Here is an 18358-nt window from a genome sequence, read left to right as displayed (position 1 = left end):
TTTTATGGCTTAAGAAACACAAGCGCATTTCGTGAGCCTGGGATTCTCTTGGCCACCCTGGGATTTGCGCACACACACGCCCCCAGGTTCAGGTCTGCCAGAGGGTTGTAGTGTATGGGCTAATTGATATTCTCGCCCGCTGCCCTGGGCTTCTCCTAGGAACTTCTCTCTGCAGTGTTGCTGACAGGGCATGTTCCTACACTGCTACAGACTTCAAATAGGATCAAAGGATGGAAGCGTGTGTGCATGCGTGCGTGTGTGTGTCAAAGAGAGAGCAAAAGATGTGTGTTACCAGCATGCAAGCTGTCTGCAGTCATCATTCTGCCTCTCTTGCTCTTTCTCATTTTTATTTCTCTCCCTCTGTCTCTGTTATTTCCATTTAAGGAGAAAGAATAACATCAAAATGTCAGTGGAGTTTCTCGCTGTACGTGCATGGATACAAACATCCTGTCTGAGTCTTGACATGTGATTGGTTGGATTGGGAAGAGTCTCTAGGTATGACACTTAACTAATCACTAAGTGTAAAGGCTGCACTGCTGCAGGCCTCCAACTAATATTTTGGCATTATTACACAGCTGTGCTCTTTCCTTCCTTTATAATCAGGTTCCCTGTGAACGTGTAAAAGTCTAATTAAATGGCAAAACCCCACAGCCACAATTTACAGATTATGCATCGATCCACTTGGCCTTTCACTTACAGGGAGAGAACTGTCACAGCCTATTATGAGCACTGGTCAAAGTCAGGGTCCTCTGTGAACATTATCTCCATGGTAATCTGTTTTGGTTAGGCACTTGATGTGTTTTTTATGATTTGCTCTCAATTTAACTGAATGTCAAACTCTGTGTGGTCTCTCTCTCTTTCTTACCGCCCACCTCTCTTTCCCCCACCATTTTCAACTTTCTTTCAACCTCCACCCTCTTTCTCTCTGTCACCCTCCATCTCTTGCCTTTCTCTCTTCCACCTATCTCTTTCTTTCTCCTATCTTACCACCCTCCCATCTCTCTCCCCTCTCTCAAAGTCGCTGGACAGGTAACAGTATAAAAACATGTCCCCAGCTATCATCTTTATGTGAAGAGAAGTTTAGCAGAGGTTTGATCGTTAATGGAGGATTGCAAATTAGGATTTAATGGTTCTGTGGCCTATAGGTTGGCCCCTCTGGGCCACCGTTGGTTATTGTGTTTCATTAGTGTCTCGGTTGGAGGCTGTTGACACCTCCGGTTCGTCCTAGGCTGCGTCTGAAATGGCACTCTATTCCCTATGAAGTGGGCCCATGGGGCTCTGGTCAAAAGTAGTGCACTATATAGAAAATAGGTTGCCATTTGGGATGCAGCCCTAATCCTATCACAGTCAGAAGGGCGTTGCTCCATCACACTCACAACAGAGAGCCTTATTGTTCTGTGGCTACAAATATGCTCCAATTACATATTTATTTATTATGACCTAAGGCCAATGCATGATGAGCATTTAAATGCTTTTATGGCTACCGCCCGATAGGAAAACCAACCGTTTGGTGACCCATTGAATTCTAAGTAGTTATGAGAAGAATAGCTTGTGAGTAATCAGTGTTTGTGTCAGTATTTGAGGGTTCTTAGCTTGACTTGCCCTTCGAGGTGTAATATCTGTAATCAACTTTAAATGAACCGGGCAGTGTGAACTCAGATGTGCTGTATGGTGGATGATTAGAATGATATTTGTAGGCTAGCTTTGATAAAGACCGATTGGGATGTATAGTAACAGTAATATGTTACGTTCCCAATGTTTTGCAACACATTGTAGAGCTTGCTATTATGTACGATACACTTTGATCATTTTATTGCCCATTTCCATGGAAATGAAATAGGTGTTATAATCTTTTCAATTATCAACTGTAAAACAACAACAAAAATGCATTCTTGTATCATTGATGGTGATTTGATTGGGCTCTGAATCGAAGTTTAGGGCTAATATATGGGTCTCCTTTTTCAACGCAATCAATTGTCGCAGAACTTTTTACCCACAATCTCATTTGTATTATTGCTGAATAATTAGTCCATTCCATTATATCGATTAGACTGTGTTTTGAAGGTGAAGTAGTCTCTATGTCATTTTGCACACAGCGAAATAAAAAACACTAATATGGACTCACAGAAAAAATGCAGTTAATCTAAGGACTACCTCCTAGTACCTCATTCACATACACTAATTTACTCAATTTAAGCACCACTTAAGGAGCTTGCTCCATTTTCATTTTCTTCATAAGTTGCCTGTGTACAACCCCCCACATCTAGAATGCCTGATTAGCTTAGAGTATTAGACTTCTCAAACAAAACACACACACATGCGCGCACGCAAGGAGGTACACATCCACACACAGATGCGGGCACACACACGCGGGGGCACAAGTGGACACAAACACACAAACGGCCATGTTTTGCTGGCTACGCCAGTTATTTTTAAAGGCCCTGCATCTGATTGCCTCACTGGATGGACTCAAGACTCAGATTAAACTCTACAGTTTAGCAAAGAGCGATAGAAAGAAGGGAACGAAATGACTTCATTCTCTGCTAAGCAAAATCATTTCTCATTTTTCTCATCTCAGTCTCGACCCTGAAAATGTTCTGACTCCCAATTTGCAATTTACCCCATCAGGGAGGGGACTCGAAGAGAGGCCCCCGGAGCGACTCAAATTAATAGGAATAATCTACAGCCTTGTTTATTGAAGTCCCATCCGCTGACATTTTCTGTTCCTCTGCCGCAGGACATCTCGTAAGCACTAACGTAATTCCGAGGAAGGAGATTTGATAAGTGAATCCAGCCCTAATGGATCAGTTAGCTTTATAGTCTTCCTCTCGTCTGGCTCTTTGTTTTCGTCCCTGCATCTTAGATCCCAATGTGTGCATTGTTCTTCCCGTGGGGAGGGGGAGGAGGGGGGTGATACTCACATCCACAGTGGTGGTAACAGGTTTTAGTATACTAACAACACCAACTTTGCTATTTCTGATGTTTCTTATTTGGGCAATTCTCATCACGTTTAGAACGTCTGTCGATTTAGCAATTATGTGTTGTCACAGTTGATTTGGGTACCCTAGTAGTGTCTGATGTCAATTTGATTGGATTTTGAAACTTCAGTCATACAGTGTAGTTGAGTATGACAGTCCCACTGTAGTTTCAGTCGGTATTGTTGCAATACATCAGTTTTAAACAGAAAAAAAACTACTCTTCTTCCTTATTTCCCCACCTTAAAGAGCGCATAAGTGACAAATTAATTTGAACAGTTTGGGGCGGACTGTCAGTTCACACTAACAACGTTATCTCCTAGTATAAGCTGTATAAATGGGGCAGAAATCATTCCAGGTCAGATCCCATGCAGTAAAGAAGGGCTCTTAGCCTGCTAGGGGTTGGAATGGGTTGGCCATGGAGTCCCACACTTTCCGAAGGAAAAGACATGTAGGTATGTGCTCAACTTTCTATCTACAGGACAGTAACGAATAGAACAGCAGAAGGAGTAGAAAACGCTTGGTAAATATTTACTTAAAGCATTCCTGGTATAATGCTTTATGACTTGTTATGAGCATGTATGAGCTTTTTATAATGTCTTATAACAAGGTTTCTGTGTCTGATATCAAAATGAATTCTCATCAGTATCTGAATATACTATGGTAATCTGGTTTAGACATGCAGGTATGCTCAATTCTTTATTGGCAAGCACTATCTGAAGGTAGCTCGCATGCTATGCAGCTTGATATCATTTTGAATTTCCTGTTCAGAATCCTACCCAAGCTTATCTTTCACCATGGCATAGACATATTCAACATAGATATTGTATGGATTCAGACTGTTGCTTGCATTACTGCTGTGGAGACTATCTACATGTATGTTTTAGATACGTTTATGTCTCCACTCGGTGAAGGAAAGGCTTATCTATCCCCACATGCTGTGTCGACTCCTGAGTGGTGCTGAATGATTAACTAAAATATTGGTTATTTTCTGTTTTTTAAACAACTTATTGACTTACGTTGGTTCAATCATTTGAATCCCATTTTGTTTCGGGTTTTTCTGAGAGCTTAATGCACACACTGCAGAGTTTCTCTAAATCAGATCCAGCCTGAACTGTGTGATGTTGTAGTTTCTCTAGAGATAAATCAGACCCAGACTGAACTATGTGATGTAGTAGGGAGTTGTAGTTTCTCTAGAGACAAATCAGATCCAGCCTGAACTGTGTGATGTAGTAGAGAGTTGTAGTTTCTCTAGAGACAAATCAGATTCAGCCTGAACTGTGTGATGTAGTAGGGAGTTGTAGTTTCTCTAGAGATAAATCAGATCCAGCCTGAACTGTGTGATGTAGTAGGGAGTTGTAGTTTCTCTAGAGATAAATCAGATCCAGCCTGAACTGTGTGATGTAGTAGAGAGTTGCAGTTTTCAACAGGCCAATGTTCTACATAGTTTAGAGCATAAAATGTGGTAACTAACTACAATGACCATAATCCATTGCGCAGCTACTTGTCTGGTCTCTGTTTATTTTATGCCTGCTATGGAAGAGTCAGAAGAACGTGTGCTCGTGAGGGGATATACACTGAGTAGACTCAATTCATCAGGGCATGGACTCTAAGGTATTGAAAGCATTCCACAGGGATGCTGGCCCATGTTGACTCTAATACTTCTCACAGTTGTGCCATGTTGGCTGGATGTCCTTTGGGTGGTGAACCATTCTTGATACACACGGGAAACTGTTTAGCGTGAAAAACACAGCAGCGTTGCAGTTCTGGAAGCAAACCGGCACCTACTATCATACCTCGTTCAAAGGCACTGAAAACTTTTGTCTTGCCCATTCACCCTCTGAATGGCACACATACACAATCCTTGTCTAAATTGTCTCAAGGCTTAAAAATCCTTCTTTGACCTGTCTCCTCCCCTTCATCTACACTGATTGAAGTGGATTTAACAAGTGACATCAATAAGGGATCATAGTTTACACCTGGATTCACCTGGTCAATTTATGTAATGGAAAGAGCAGGTGTTCCTAATGTTTTGTATGCTCAGTATAGAGCACAGCTGTTGTTTCACGAGGTATCTCTATCTGAAAATACATGTTGGACGTGATTGATAGTTGGTATTCAGCAGTCATCGAAGTATGCCTTATTCATTTTGAAGAACTACAAAATAGTGATTTTGTCAGACAGCATATGTAGCAGCTCTATAGAGATGAGATGATGACTTGGAATGAAATAGTAGTCATCAAATGAAACAAATGTAATATACACAACAACTGAAATATTTCATTAAAATAATGTGAATAAATGATTGTTAATAAGTGATAAGCATAAATGGGCAGACACTACCATCATGGGACTTTTATTAATTGTTTTATTCTGATACAACATTCAACCCAAAGAATAGAAACCGACATCGAAAGCCATGAATATTTTTTTTACCATCAAATCAACCTCAAAAAGCACTGATCTCTCAGCACTACTCCCCCAGTGGCATATTTCTGGTAAAGCAGTAGTCTAATCCAGTCTGCGTCCCCCATATACTCCCTATATGCTTCAGCCCTGCTAGAGACTGAGCAGTAAAAGCATTGGCTGCATGCTGTACAGGTTGCAGATGAGGACACAACATACTGCAGCATCATGCTCATTGTAATATTTCTATTGCTGTATGGGTATGTTTTGTAGCTCATTGAACATGCTACTGTAATCTCTCATATGTAATGTGTTCCTCTCAGCAAGCAGCTGGATACATATTGTTTTGACATGTAATTCTCCTCGCTTCGGGGATGAGGCTGATTTGATATTATGTCCATGTATTGACTGTGGGAAATAACAGTGCAGCAAATATGATTTGCAATTGGATCATTTATCTGTTCATGTTGCCATGTAATGATGGCATTGGGTAAAGACAAGAATGTACATGCCTCATACAGAAATAGCAATTCATTCGTTGTGCAAGAACATTTTTGAAAGACTGTCTCCACATAGGGCAAACATAGTCCTGTCATGTTCTAGTAAACATTTGATCAAATTGCATTGATTTACAGTTCAGGTAATACATTATAGCCACACTATCATGTCATACAGTCTCTGTCCATATCTCACTGCTACTGCACTGTGCCGGTGGTGTACTGTGTCTGTACCTACGTGTAGAGTCATTGTTGGGCTGACAGTGTCCGCTGCTGGCTGCAACATAAACTGCATTGTCTCCAACTGTGCATGTCTCTGCGGCGGCATCTGAGTGCAATCTATCCAAGGAGCATTTATGTGCGAAGACAGGCACACCACACATATAGACCGGTCACAGGGGTATTGGTTTCCTCAAAAAGGTAGGGGTCCAAACTATTGACACCAGGAGATATTATTATAAATAAAGTAGTCAAACGTTTAGTCCCATATTCCTAGCACACAATGACTACAAACTGGTCGGATGCATTTGCTGTTCGTTTCGGTTGTGTTTCAGATACTTTTGTGCCCAATAGAAATGAATGGTAAATAATATATTGTTTCATTTTGGAATCACTTTGGAGTCACAAACAATATGTTTCCCATTCATACATAATATACCATTAATTTCTATTGGGCACAAAATAATCTGAAACACAACCAAAACAAAATGTAAATGCATCAAACAAAGTTTGTAGAGTCATAAGCTTGATGTACAGTGCCTTCAGAAAGTATGCTCACCCCTTGACATGTTTTTTTTGTTTTGTTAGAGCTTGAATTGAAAATAGATTAAATTGAGACTTCATGTCACTGGCCTACACACAATACCCCATAATGTGAAAGTGGAATTATGTTTTTAGAAATGTTTACAAATGAATTAAAAATGAAAAGCTGGAATGTCTTATAAGTATTCAACTATTTTATTGCAAGCATAAATAAATTCAAGAGTAAAAATGTGCTTAACATATCACATAATAAGTTGAATGGACTTGTGTTTTTTGAATGACTACCTCATCTCTGTACCTCATTCATAAAATTAGCTGTAAGGTCCCTCAGTCAAGCAGTGAATTTCAAACACAGATTCAACCACAAAGACCAGAGAGTTTTTGAATGCCTCGCAAAGAAGGACGCGTATTGGTAGATGGGTAAAAATGAAAAAAGCAGACATTGAATATCCATTTGAGCATGGTGAAGTTATTAATTACACTATGGATGGTGTATCAATACGCCTAGTCACTACAAAGATACAGGTGTCCTTCCTAACTCAGTTGACGGAGAGGAAGGAAAATGGTCAGGGATTTCACCATGAGGCCAACGGGGACTTTAAAACAGTTACAGAGTTTAATGGCTGTGATAGGAGAAATCTGAGGATGAATCACCAACATTGTAGTTACGCCACAATACTAACCTAATTGACAGAGTGAAAAGAAGGAAGCCTGTGCAGAATAAGGATGCATGTTTTAGAAAAAAAAAACTATTCCAAAGCATACATCTTGTTTGCAACAAAGTAATTCTTCACAAAATGTGGCAAAGCAATTAAATGTTGTCCTGAATACAAAGTGCCATGTTTGGGGCAAATCCAAAACAAACACATTACTGAGTACCACTCCATATTTTCAAGCATAGGGGTGGCTGCCTCATGTTATGGGTATGTTTGTAATTGGATGAAAAGAAACGGTATGGAACTAAGCCCAGGCAAAATCTTTGAGGAAAACCTGCGTAAGTCTACTTTCCACCAGACACTTGGAAATTAATTAACGTTTCAGCAGGAAAATAACCTAGACACATGGCCAAATTGTCACGGTTGTCCTCCTCTTCATCTGAAGAGGAGAGGCGAGATGGATCGGAGGACCAAAATGCAGCATGGTATGTGTTCATCATTAATTTTAATAAAAAAACACTGAACACTGAAACACTACAAAAACAGTAAACAAAATAACAACCGTGAAGCTAATGCGAGCTGCGCTGAAACAAGCCATCAACATAGACAATCACCCACAAACAAACAGTGCAACCCAGGCTACCTAAGTATGATTCTCAATCAGAGACAACTAATGACACCTGCCTCTGATTGAGAACCATACTAGGCCGAAACATAGAAATCCCCAAATCATAGAAAATAGAACATAGACTGCCCACCCAACTCACGCCCTGACCATACTAACTAAATACAAAACAAAGGAAATAAAGGTCAGAACGTGACACAAATATACACTGGAGTTGCTTACCAAGATGACATTGAATGTTCCTGAGTGGCCTAGTTACAGTTTTGAATTAAATAAATGAAAACAAAAAAACATGGCCACGCTACAGAGGGTTATATCGGTCCACCAATAAAGGACTAGTAAATGCCCAGTGCACTACTTTTTTTTCTTTTTTTCCCAGTCGTTTTTATTAACATTGTTTTTTAAATTCAGATTTTTCAGGGGGTGCTGCAGCACCCTAAGCAGCCCTACATCCAGCGGCTATGTGGGTGTGAATACCTATGTAAATGAGATATTTCTGTATTTAATTTTCAATCAATTTAGGGTATTGTGTGTAGATGGGTGAGAGACAAAAAATAGATTTAATCCATTTTGAATTCAGGCTGTACTGCAACAAAATGTGGAATAAGTCATTGCGTGCAAGGAATATGGGACCAAATACTAAACTTTTGAATAGGCCTACTTTATTTATAAGGATCTTTAGGGTGTCAATAATTTTGACCCCTACCTTTTTAGAGGAAAAAATATTTCTTTGAGCAATTGCATTAGTATAAAATAATATAATTTCCCAATTTTTGGGAGAATACAACATAGCCCAGTATTTTAATTATGTATTTTATGCACTTATTATTGTGGATCTTTATCATGGGTGTCAATAATTTCGAACCCCGCTGTACATTAGATTTAATAAGGTTAGATGGTTTTCCCTCTGAATATAAATAGGGATTGCATGCGGCATGCCCCCTCCCTCTTTAATCATCCAGAAAATCTTCCCCTGGCTAAAACATTCATTAGTAGGCCCTAAAATGACGCAGTGAAAAAAAAAATATTCATATCGCTGATTAATTTCTCTGACCGGCTCCCTTAGTTTCCAGGTGCAACGTGAAAAAAGGAATGCTTGCGAATCCAGCCCTGGCCCGGCCATTTGGCAATGCATCTCAGCCCGGTATGCCTTGACATCAACAAGTGGATGCTCCATTGTGTGGGGAAAGAGAGTGTAGCCTAGAGCCCGGTGATGCCACTGTCCCCAAATGTTCCCACTTGTTTAATTAATTGCGGCGACAAACGGCAGATGGCTCTCTTGCTTTTTAATTTATATCTGTGAATGTTGTCTAATGATTTATGGTGTTATTTTGTAGTATTGGAACCACCAATCCAGCATATGTTGAAGTTTCTGAAGTGTCTCTGCTGGATATGTCAATGTTTTTTGTGTAGCCTATGGTTTGCTCTACGATTTGTCCAGGAATTAGCACTGTGCGCCCTCAAACTGGGCATAGAAATCTATTCCACGTAATCCAACGTAATTTCAATGACATGACGTGGAAACAACGTTGATTCAACCAGTGTGTGCCCAGTGGTGTGTGTGTGTGTGTGTGTGTGTGTGGCAAAGGAACGAGGCGCTGAAATGAATGAGCCAGAAAGTGATTGAGAGATAGAGTGATATTATTGTGAGATTAAATGGCGATAGCCATGCATGTTAGCCCGCTCGAGTTGCAGGTTTTTATTGACATTTTAGTAATTTAGCGGATGCTCTTATCCAGAGCGATTTACATGACCGATTTGTAGGGTTAAGTGCCATGCTCAAGGACACTTCGAATATTTTTCAACTAGTCAGCTCGGGGATTTGAACCTTTCGGTTAATGGCCCAACGCACTTAACCGCTAGGCTACCTGCCGCCCTATGTTTTTGCAGCTACACTATTCCTTCTGTTTAAGCACTTGAAGCACACACTTTTATTTAATTTGATTAGCGAGGAGTTCAAAAGCCTACATTTTGATGCACGGTTTACTCTTTTCCAATAGGCTACCTGACCAGGGTCATACCTAGACTACCGGGCAATAAATGCCTACATTGATACATGCAATTGTGGACGGTCCCATACACATTAAAACATATACAAATACATGTGTTTTCAGCCATATTTGTAACGAGCCTATTCAATGCCCATTGCAATTTAGTTGCGAGCCTGTTCGGAGCCGGGCGTCAGTTATTGCACAGCTGAAGCCGCCTTTATGTGTCAAATCTCACTACCGGCTCATAGCAACGCCTGGAGTGAGGGACTTGAGGTCGAACGAGAGGGAGGGAGGGTATTCTCCTCTTTCCTCTCCGAGGCGAGTGCAAAGGAGAGGGTGAGTGGCTAAGACTTGTTGATGTGGAAGATGGGTTGATCTATAGACGGAAACAAGAGTCACCCTTCATCGTTTTTCTTACAGCGCGGGATTGATGCCAAATGCGCTTTTGCGCGGGAGAGGTGTGCGTGTGCAATGGTGCCTATAGATAGCCTATGTGTTTCCATGCGGGGTCTCCTATCCTGTCTTTTCGATTACGCACCTGATTGCTGTCTCTCCAACGAACGGTGGGTTTAATATGATATTCCCCACAGCCGTATTGTCTCCTCCGCATCCGGCAGCGTAAGTTTATCTATTTGTATGCAGTTGTCACACCGCCCAGACGTCATCCGCACAGGACCCGGTTAAGCTTAGGTTAGCCTACATTTTCTTCTCTCTCCAATCGGTGTACAATCGCCCATGTTGTGTGTGTGTTTCTCTTGGACCACAATACCAATCTACAATGACAGCTCAGATGTGAATGGAAGTGGACTATACAAAGAGAAGACGTGAAAACGCATCATGCAGCCATGCGGTCGGATAGGTATAGCCTATATTGCTATTCAATAGGCCTAGATATAGCCACGTTTGATATTTAGGTATTACTTTGATGTCGTATTTATCGTACTGACATGTATTGGTTAATATTTGACTCTCCAAGATGAATGGCCATTTCAGGAGCAGTGTTGCGTATTGAATGGTCAGCTTGGCTAATATTTCTGCGTAAACGTCGTGTTATCCTAAGCTGTACCCTGGCGAGTGAGTGCCCGTCGTCCGACGGTGATAATCACCCAGAAAAGCGCTTTTGTTTGTTTGTTTGGCCGGCTGGCGGAACACACGCGCGCAAACACACTCAACATAGCGTGGCCACCGCTGTCCAGCGTGCTGAGTTCTGAATCCTGCACCGGTCTCCAGGACGAGAGGAGGGAAGGAAGACAAAAGGAGAAGAGACAGGAGTGTGGGAAGGGGAGGCTACAACACACACTGGACATTTAGCAGGGGATGGAAGTGAAAATGTCACCCAATAAATCGAAAATCAATACGCAGATATGACTGTTGAGCAATCTCGTTTGGGGTGAGTTTTTGCCAAGCAATTTCACCAGCTAGACTCCTGATGAAAATATGGAATGAAATAATTTTATGACAACAGTTTCATGATTCTCACGAACCGTACAATTAATGATAACGCAATGTTTCATAAGCACTAAAATGTAGTGTCTGTACACTAAAGGCAGTTATCAAAAAGTAGACTACTATTTATATATACCTGATTCTACACCACGGACCGTCTAGCCGCCAATATGGGACTGTGACCGTGCTGCGAGCGACTAGAGGCGGTTGTTTATGTGGTCTGTGCTCCGTGTGCGGACGGAGTGCGGACCGGACCTGAGCAGCAGTGAGACATTGAGCCATGGCAGCCGCTATTGCCAGCGGTCTGATCCGGAAGAAGAGGGAGGCACGGGAGCAGCATGTAGACCGACCACCCCCAAACAGGCGGAGGAAGAGCCCCAGTAAGAACAAGGGGCTCTGCAATGGCAACCTGGTCGACATCTTCTCCAAAGTGCGTATCTTCGGCCTGAAGAAGAGGAGACTACGGAGACAAGGTGTGAGAAGTTGTGTGTCCCCGTGTTTGTGAGGTGTCTTTTGTGACTTATGTGGGTAACGCATTGTGCTGTAAAGTCAACCTTTTTATACACATCATTCATTTGGGTAACCCCTCATTGGGAAGTAGGCAAACCAATGTGTGCATGAACATTCATTTAATATCATTAATTCACTAAACTCAGAGATAAACCATTGCAGTATCATATTTGCACTGACTATCCCATCATCCATAAATGTTGAATGAAGGGAGAAAACATGTGGTAGGCTATAGCCCAGGGTTCCCCAACTGGCTTCCTGTGTGGGACTTGGCCTGCAGGTGATGTCATTTGCCCCCCCCACACACGTTTTCTGAGCTAAAAAGATATATACTTAAATTCTTAATTGTTGGGCATAAAAGACTGTAAAAACACCAGGAAATCCGCCATAAGTGATTTTAAATGTGTACATCTGTTCCCAAGTGTTCCCAAGCATAATAGAGATATATGTGATTGTATACAAATCTAAGCTAGGTTTGAAATGATTATGTTTTAGTGAAATATTCTTGCGGTCAATTTGCAGTCTACAAATGATTTGTAATTATGTTCCAGCCCCGTCCTGCGGCTGAAGTTGATCCCTGCTGTAGCTTGTGGCGGCCAATCCCATGGTTCTTATGTTTGACTTTAGTGGTCTGTTTGTTGGTCCCTCACAGGCAGGAAGGAGAGAAGGGGAGAAACAACTAATCTACCCCTGATTTAGCCTACATTCAATCTCAGGTAGATGACAGGCAATAGACAAGCGGTGTGTGACGCTTTAGAACAAGGTTCCCCAACTGGTGGCCCGCGGGCCAAATTTCTGAGCTGAAAAAAACTAAAACATTGTTGGACATAAAAGACTGTAAAAACACCAGGACATTTTTATTTTCAAAATCTGTTCCGAAGTGTTCCCAAGCATAATAGAGAGATGTGATCGTATACAAATGTAAGGAACGTTTGAAATATTATATCTCTTTGGGCTTCTTGTGGTCAATTTGCAATTTACAAATTATTTGTCAGTATGTTCCGCCCCCTCATACCATCCGCTCAAGAAAAAAATCATCCTGTGGCTGAATCTAGTCGATGATCCCTGCTTTAAAACGGAGCTATCACCAAGTCTTGCTTGAATTGGCGTGTTCGCTTTGAAGCTCCTACATGCACACTGCTGAACTGATGAACTGCATTGTGCATATAACAAAGCCTTACACATCCCCAGAATGAACAACAAATACAATTCATTGCTGTGAGACCTAAAAGGTTAATAGTTCCCCCGATAAGAGGCTACGCCTTTCAAACCTAATCTTTCCTCACATAACTGTATTGAACCTGTGGGCCACTGCCTTTCATTTATATCCTCCGATCAAAAAATCAAAAACTCATACAATACACAGGCTTAACAGTGCTGTATTAAACCAGCTAGACAGCATATTTCCATTCCTAGTCCCTGTCTGTCTGGATGCCCCCTGCACTGTCCAATAACCCAGTTCTTCTGGCTTGTGGACAGAGATCCCAGCAGTTGCAGGACTTGATGCTAGATCATACCAACAGAGAAGCCGGGGCCTAATAAAACCATAATAGGCGCTGTGGGCTTGGGTATGTGGCGTAGCTGTGTATCTTGGTACCTGCCACTGGTGTCTACGGGGGCAATCTGTCGCTAATAAATTCCAGAGTCAAAGACACTGATGCCAGGCTTATCCGGCGTGACAAATTACTCCTACAACGCCTTGACAACAACACACCTGCCAACTCAGGGCCCCTCTGTCTGTTTGTGTGTGTGTATGTATTTGCTTGCGTGGGTGTGTGTTCATGTGTGCACGTGTGACAGTGACATTGCCCTGATAAGTATTGGCAAGTGATGCATTGCATTTGGCCTTTCTAAAACAGGTCCTCTGCCGTAACACAATGCATTATAAGAATTAAATGTAGTGGTGGAGATAGCTACTCATAAATGTATGATTTGTTCTAGTTGCTGGGTGATAAGAGTTGTAGTCAGACCACATGGCAAACACTTGGGCTACGTCCCAAATGGCACCCTGTTCCCTATGCTGTGCACTACTTATGGGCCCTGTCAATTTTTTTGCACTAGAAAGGGAATAGGGTGCTATATCTGTCTGTTTGTGTGTGTGTATGTATTTGCTTGCGTGGGTGTGTGTTCATGTGTGCACGTGTGACAGTGACATTGCCCTGATAAGTATTGGCAAGTGATGCATTGCATTTGGCCTTTCTAAAACAGGTCCTCTGCCGTAACACAATGCATTATAAGAATTAAATGTAGTGGTGGAGATAGCTACTCATAAATGTATGATTTGTTCTAGTTGCTGGGTGATAAGAGTTGTAGTCAGACCACATGGCAAACACTTGGTCTGCGTCCCAAATGGCATCCTGTTCCCTATGCTGTGCACTACTTATGGGCCCTGTCAATGTTTTTGCACTAGAAAGGGAATAGGGTGCTATTTGGGATGCAACCTTGGTTGTCACTCATCTTCATCATAGCCGTTATTTGTGATTACTGGCCCAGTGGGAAGATATCTCATTAATTTCCCACTCGCATGAGAGTTGTTGGGGACAATTGTTAGCGAGTAATTTCAACCACCACCACAGCTTTCAGAGCTCACAGGGGGCTGCTAGGAAATGCTGCCCACTCTTGTGCTCTCTCTCTCACACACACATGCATGCACACACATGCACACAGATGCAGGCACGCAGACATGTACAGAAACAAACACACACACTGACTAAAGGAAGAGTAATGACTTGTTTGGTGTGCTTAATTCAATACCGGCCTCTCTGGAAGGACATTTCTAGCAAAATAAAGCTGAATGCTCCACCAATCATACACGGCACTATAACGCGAGCGGACAATGCAGTTGTCTTTTTTTCAGGGCTTCCACAGCTGAGGATACACTGGAAATAGGGCTTCCAGGGGAGAGCTTTTTCCTAGATGATTAGTTTTTCTGAGACTGTGTGGGTTTTCCATTGAGGAGACCAGGTTTTTCTTTACTGTGGCGCAGTTGACTGTTGGATGGAGCATAGTGCTGGGTGGTGTTCATTAGGCACCAAATGGAAGAAATTGGACTAAAACAGAGAGGGACTGTCTGGACGTTTCGTTGCAAGCTCTAGTGAACACGAATGTGTCCTGGATTCATGCATTGGCCACAACACACATACTGATTGTATAGCTGTAATCCTTTTTTGTAAAAGCGTTTGAATATTCACCCTTTTATAATATTTTTATGGCAATGTTTTCACAAACATTGTCCTTAATCTGAATTTCTGATGATTCTTAGGATTCTACTAAATTTTGTTTGGCAAAAAAACAACTGAACAACAGCTTCCATGTCTGCATCTGAAAGACTACGCATTTATGTCCTCTTAATGCATTTCTCAGCATCTTAGTAGTAGTAAGTCCCTCTTCCACATGTACATACTGAATGTCATGGTTCCCCCTGGACCAGATGTGGGCAACATGGGTGTATACACTATCAGTGAGGTGAAATGGGCAGAGCATTGCAGATAGTTCACTTCTATCTCCAACAAGTCTCCCATCAACTTACCTGGTGAATCTCCATCAACTTAGGCCACCTAAAACAGTTTAAAAACTTAACCTTTTCACACGTAACAACAAACAGGTGTGATCATTCTACAGTGGTCCCTTTAGCGTACGCTAAAACCGGTGTCATTATAATGCTTATTTAGAACGTCCAGTTTTGATTGACTCAACAGTCAGCATTTGAGGTAGCCACACTGTTTTTCCACACAAACATTTTGCACAAACACAGTCCTTACAACGTTATGTCCTGTATGTGACCCGTTTATTTTGGGATGCAATATTCAGACATGCACAGACGTAGCAACAGCATAACACAATCGTACAAACCGTGAAATGTAGGCTACATTAGTCCTAGCACTAACTGAGGAAAGATTGAAGTAACGCAAGCGGTCATATTTAGAGAACTCTCGGCTGACAGAAACCATAATATGAATTAGCCAATAGCAATTACTATTTATAATTCATCACATCACGGGTGAGCTCAACATTGATCGAAATACAGCGGATCCTCTGTTTTGCCCACCACCCAGGACAATGGATCGGATCCCAGCCGGCGAACCAAAACAACAAAGGGGCAGACGAAGCGGTCTTCTGGTCAGGCTCCGGAGACGGGCACATCGCGCACCGCTCCCGAGCATACTACTCGCCAATGTCCAGTCTCTTGAAAACAAGGTTGATGAAATCCGAGCAAGGGTAGCATGCCAGAGAGACATCAGAGACTGTAACGTTCTTTGCTTCACGGAAACATGGCTCACTCGAGACACGCTATCGGAGTCGGTACAGCCAGCTGGTTTCTTCACGCATCGCACCAACAGAAACAAGCATCTTTCTGGTAAGAAGAGGGGCGGGGAGGTACTCCTTATGATTAACGAGACGTGGTGTGATCATAACAACATACAGGAACTCAAGTCCTTCTGTTCACCTGAGTTATAATTCCTCACAATCAAATGTTGAGCGCATTATCTACCAAGAGAATTCTCTTCGATTATAATCACAGCCGCATATATTCCCCCCCAAGCAGACACATCGATGGCCCTAAACAAACTTTATTTTACTCTATGTAAACTGGAAACTACATATCCTGAGGCTGCATTCATTGTAGCTGGTGATTTTAACAAGGCTAATTTGAAAACAAGACTCCCTAAATTCTATCAGCACATCGATTATGCTACCAGGGCTGGTAAAACCCTGGATCATTGTTATTCTAACCTCTGCGACGCATATAAGGCCCCTCCCCTGCCCTCCTTTCGGAAAAGCTGACCACGACTCCATTTAGTTGCTTCCAGCCTATAGACAGAGACTAAAACAGGAATCTCCCGCACTCAGGTCTGTTCAACGCTGGTCCGACCAATCTGATTCCACGCTTCAAGATTGCTTCGATCACGTGGACTGGGATATGTTCCGCATTGCATCAAACAACAACATTGACGAATATGCTGATTCGGTGAGCGAGTTTATTAGCAAATGCATCGTGGATTAATGGCACAAACCGTGGATTAATGGCAGCATTCGCGTGAAATTGAAAGCGCGAACCACTGCTTTTAATCAGGGCAAGGTGACCGGAAACATGACCGAATACAAACAGTGCAGCTATTCCCTCCGCAAGGCAATCAAACAAGCTAAGCGTCAGTATAGAGACAAAGTAGAGTCACAATTCAACGGCTCAGACACAAGAGGTATGTGGCAGGGTCTACAGTTAATCATGGATTACAAAAAGAAAACCAGCCCCATCGCGGACCAGGATGTCTTGCTCCCAGACAGACTAAACAACTTCTTTGCTCGCTTTGAGGACAATACATTGCCACTGACACGGCCCGCTACCAAAACCTGCAGACTCTCCTTCACTGCAGCCGACGTGAGTAAAACATTTAAACGTGTTAACCCTCGCAAGGCTGCAGGCCCAGACGGCATCCCAAGCTGCGTCCTCAGAGCATGCGCGTACCAGCTGGCTGGTGTGTTTACGGACATATTCAATCAATCGTTATCCCAGTCTGCTGTTCCCACATGCTTCAAGAGGGCCTCCATTGTTCCTGTTCCCAAGAAAGCTAATGTAACTGAGGTAAACGACTACCGCCCCGTAGCACTCACTTCCGTCATCAAGCTCGAGACCCGCCCCCAGGTGGTGAGGGTATGTAACAACATCTTCACCCCGCTGATCCTCAACACTGGGGCCCCACAAGGGTGCGTTCTGAGCCCTCTCCTGTACTCCCTGTTCACCCACGGCTGCATGGCCATGCACGACTCCAACTCAATCATCAAGTTTGCAGACGACACTACAGTGGTAGGCTTGATTACCAATAACAACAAGACGGCCTACAGGGAGGAGGTGAGGGCCCTCGGAGTGTGGTGTCAGGAAAATAACCTCATACTCAACATCACAAAACAAAGGAGATGATCGTGGACTTCAGGAAACAGCAGAGGGAGCACACCCCTGTCCATATTGACAGGACAGTAGTGGAGAGGGTAGTAAGTTTTAAGTTCCACGGCGTACACATCACGGACAAACTGAATTGGTCCACCCACACAGACTGCGTGGTGAAGAAGGCGCAGAAGCGGACCGAGAGACTGAAAAGCAGCTTCTATCTCAAGGCCATCAGACTGTTAAACAGCCACCACTAACTAACATTGAGTCGCTGCTGCCAACTTACTGACTCAACTCCAGCCACTTTAATAATGGAAAAATTGATGTAAAAAATGTATCACTAGCCACTTTAAACAATGCCACTTAATATAATGTTTACATACCCCACATTACTCATCTCATATGTATATACTGTACTCTATACCATCTACTGCATCTTGCCATCTTTATGTAATACATGTATCACTAGCCACTTTAAACAATGCCACTTTTAAATGTTTACATACCCTACATTACTAATCTCATATGTATATACTGTACTCGATACCATCTACTGCATCTTGCCTATGCCGTTCTGTACCATCACTCATTCATATATCTTTA

The 18358-nt window shown here is 42.5% G+C and overlaps 1 protein-coding gene across 2 annotated transcripts in view; it reads left to right on the top strand.

Moving 5' to 3' along the window:
• The window catches only part of fgf14 (fibroblast growth factor 14), a 305742-nt gene that overhangs the window by 191319 nt on the left and 96065 nt on the right, over positions 1–18358 (top strand). The window contains exon 1 of one of the 2 annotated variants that reach the window (XM_024388654.2): positions 10190–11831. The exons of the other annotated variant lie outside the window; for it this stretch is intronic. Within the exon in view, the coding sequence (XP_024244422.1) occupies positions 11639–11831 (193 nt within the window). The 5' untranslated portion in view covers positions 10190–11638. Of the gene's footprint in view, positions 1–10189; positions 11832–18358 lie in introns of those variants that run through there. 2 annotated transcript variants of the gene reach the window in all.

The sequence above is a fragment of the Oncorhynchus tshawytscha genome, linkage group LG26 (assembly GCF_018296145.1).
Source record: "Oncorhynchus tshawytscha isolate Ot180627B linkage group LG26, Otsh_v2.0, whole genome shotgun sequence".
NCBI classification, from domain to species: Eukaryota; Metazoa; Chordata; class Actinopteri; order Salmoniformes; family Salmonidae; genus Oncorhynchus; species Oncorhynchus tshawytscha.
The sequence above is the reverse complement of the archived record's forward strand: the minus strand, read 5'-3'. Positions and strand labels throughout refer to the sequence as shown.